The 1978-nt window shown below is 35.9% G+C and overlaps 1 protein-coding gene across 1 annotated transcript; it reads right to left on the bottom strand.

The window, feature by feature from the left end:
• Positions 1-725: 725 nt before the first annotated feature.
• On the bottom strand, positions 726-1601 carry LOC131162654 (uncharacterized). Its single transcript, XM_058119262.1, has 2 exons — positions 1200-1601; positions 726-1049 (listed from the first exon to the last, which is right to left on the bottom strand). The coding sequence occupies exons 1-2, from the start codon at positions 1599-1601 to the stop codon at positions 726-728; spliced, it is 726 nt and encodes a 241-aa protein (XP_057975245.1).
• Positions 1602-1978: the final 377 nt, after the last annotated feature.

Below are 1978 nucleotides of genomic sequence, written 5' to 3'. Positions count from 1 at the left end.
CAATCGTTCAGAAGAAAGATGGCCTAGTCTTTGATGCCAAATATCAAATGACTTATGTGTATTGTTTGAAGAAAAGTTGTTATTGATAGTATTTGCAGAAGAACAATTATTATTTGAAAAAGAAAGCAGATGATAAAGGCCATTAGATAATCTGCCCAATCCAATCGTCTTCCACAGCCGCAGGTCCTGGATGAAACAAAAAGATGAAGAAAAAAATCAGACAACATGCTAGTGAAGATGATAGTTTACTAGCATAAATAAGATTGAATTTGAAAGAGGGAACACAGAGAACATCATGTAAGATTAAAGAAGAAGAGAGAAAAATAGTACCAATGTGAGTAACAGAAACTGAATTTTCGTTTGGCAAATTTACAGAGGCTTTTACAGAAGATGTAATGGAAGTTAAAAAATTGACGCTACTAACCATATGATCAGTTGCACCCGTGTCTATGATCCAAGGAGTAGAAGAAGACAAGGAAGAAAAACAATTAGAAGCAAAAATGGAAGATGAAGCTGATGAAGACATACCTGTCATATGCATTGAGGTTAAGGAGGAGCTACCATTGGGAATAGTGGAGGCTGCTAAACCTGAACATGATGGAGGTGAAGGCTGAAGAAGAGCCAAAAATTGAGTACACTATTCTTGGGTAAATGGTAAAGAAGGATTGTCCGAGATAACCTGATTTGCAGAAAAATTTTCTTTCTTTGACTTGGTGAATTTAAAATCAGGTGGAAAACCATGAAGACAGTAGCATTTTGCAATAGTATGACCTGAAATTCCACAATGAGAACATAATCTTGTCTTTCTTGAAAGATTTTGCAGCATTGAATGAAGGTTTAATTGTAGCCATAGCAGCTGAATCAAAGATCGGAGCTGAAATTGAAGTAAGCTGTCGCTGGCCTTCGTCTTGAAGTAGTAATGAGAATGCTTTGTTAATTGTTGGAAGAGGATCCATCATTAACAAATGACCTCGTATACCTGAGAAAGAATCATTTAATCCCATAAGAAATTGTATAGTATAATCAAATTGCTCACGTTCAAATACTTTCTGAAGTGCTCCACAAGAACAAGATGGTGAACAGGAACAACAAGGAGCAGGGAGATAAGTCTGGAGTTCATCCCATAGAGTCTTCAGCTAAGTGTAATACTAAGTGATAGACAATTGACCTTGAGAAAGATCTGAGATTGATTTCTTTACCTGAAAAACTCGTGGTGCACTGCTCTTGGAAAACCTTTGTTGCAGATCTAGCCATATGTTTCTTGCATTATCAGAAAATAAAACAATAGATGCAATGTCTTTTGATAACGAATTTGTAATCCAAGCAACAACCATTGAATTGCAGCGCCCCCATGCAAAATGAAGAGGATCATTAATGGTAGGTTGTGGAAGAGAGCCATCAATGAATGGGAGTTTATTTTTAGCATGAAGAGATGTAATCATGGAATGACTCCATGTATGGTAGTTTGTTTCAGTGAGCGATGTTGTAACGAGAGCAACACCAGGACTATCTCCATGATGCAGAAAATAAGGATTGAGGAAATCATCTACAGTTGATGAATTCGAGGAAGTATTGGATGAAGAAGAATTGGTAGAAGCCATGAGAATTTCAAGAAAGCTTCAGGAATAAAATGCAGAAGAACTTCAGATTTGCTCAGATACCATATTGAAAGTGTAAATGAATTTCAAATTCTATATCTCGAAAAGTATTACAAAAGATGTTTATATACACATGATAATAACAAAATGTTTAACTGAAAGAATAAAATGTTAACATAATAAAAAATTTTCAACTGAATATATATGTAGCAGGTTGAATGCGGGGACTCTGTTTTGCTAATTGAAAAAATGCTCTTGCAGGCTGTTGCAGGTAACTGGTAATTGGTTTTGCTGATAACTAAAAAGTTGTTGTAGCATTGTGTGATGAAGAGGTGGAAGCTACTACTATGGTGCTCTGCTGAATATCTCTACTGCTCTGC

Source organism: Malania oleifera, chromosome 8 (genome assembly GCF_029873635.1).
Source record: "Malania oleifera isolate guangnan ecotype guangnan chromosome 8, ASM2987363v1, whole genome shotgun sequence".
NCBI lineage: Eukaryota > Viridiplantae > Streptophyta > Magnoliopsida > Santalales > Ximeniaceae > Malania > Malania oleifera.
The sequence above is the reverse complement of the archived record's forward strand: the minus strand, read 5'-3'. Positions and strand labels throughout refer to the sequence as shown.

Excerpts from the sequence above, each read along its gene's own strand:
- LOC131162654 (XM_058119262.1), bottom strand. The coding sequence starts at position 1,601 with ATGGCTTCTACCAATTCTTCTTCATCCAATACTTCCTCGAATTCATCA. Across the intron at positions 1,050-1,199 it reads GTGCACCACGAGTTTTTCAG|AAAGTATTTGAACGTGAGCA; the intron begins GTAAAGAAATCA and ends GGAGCACTTCAG.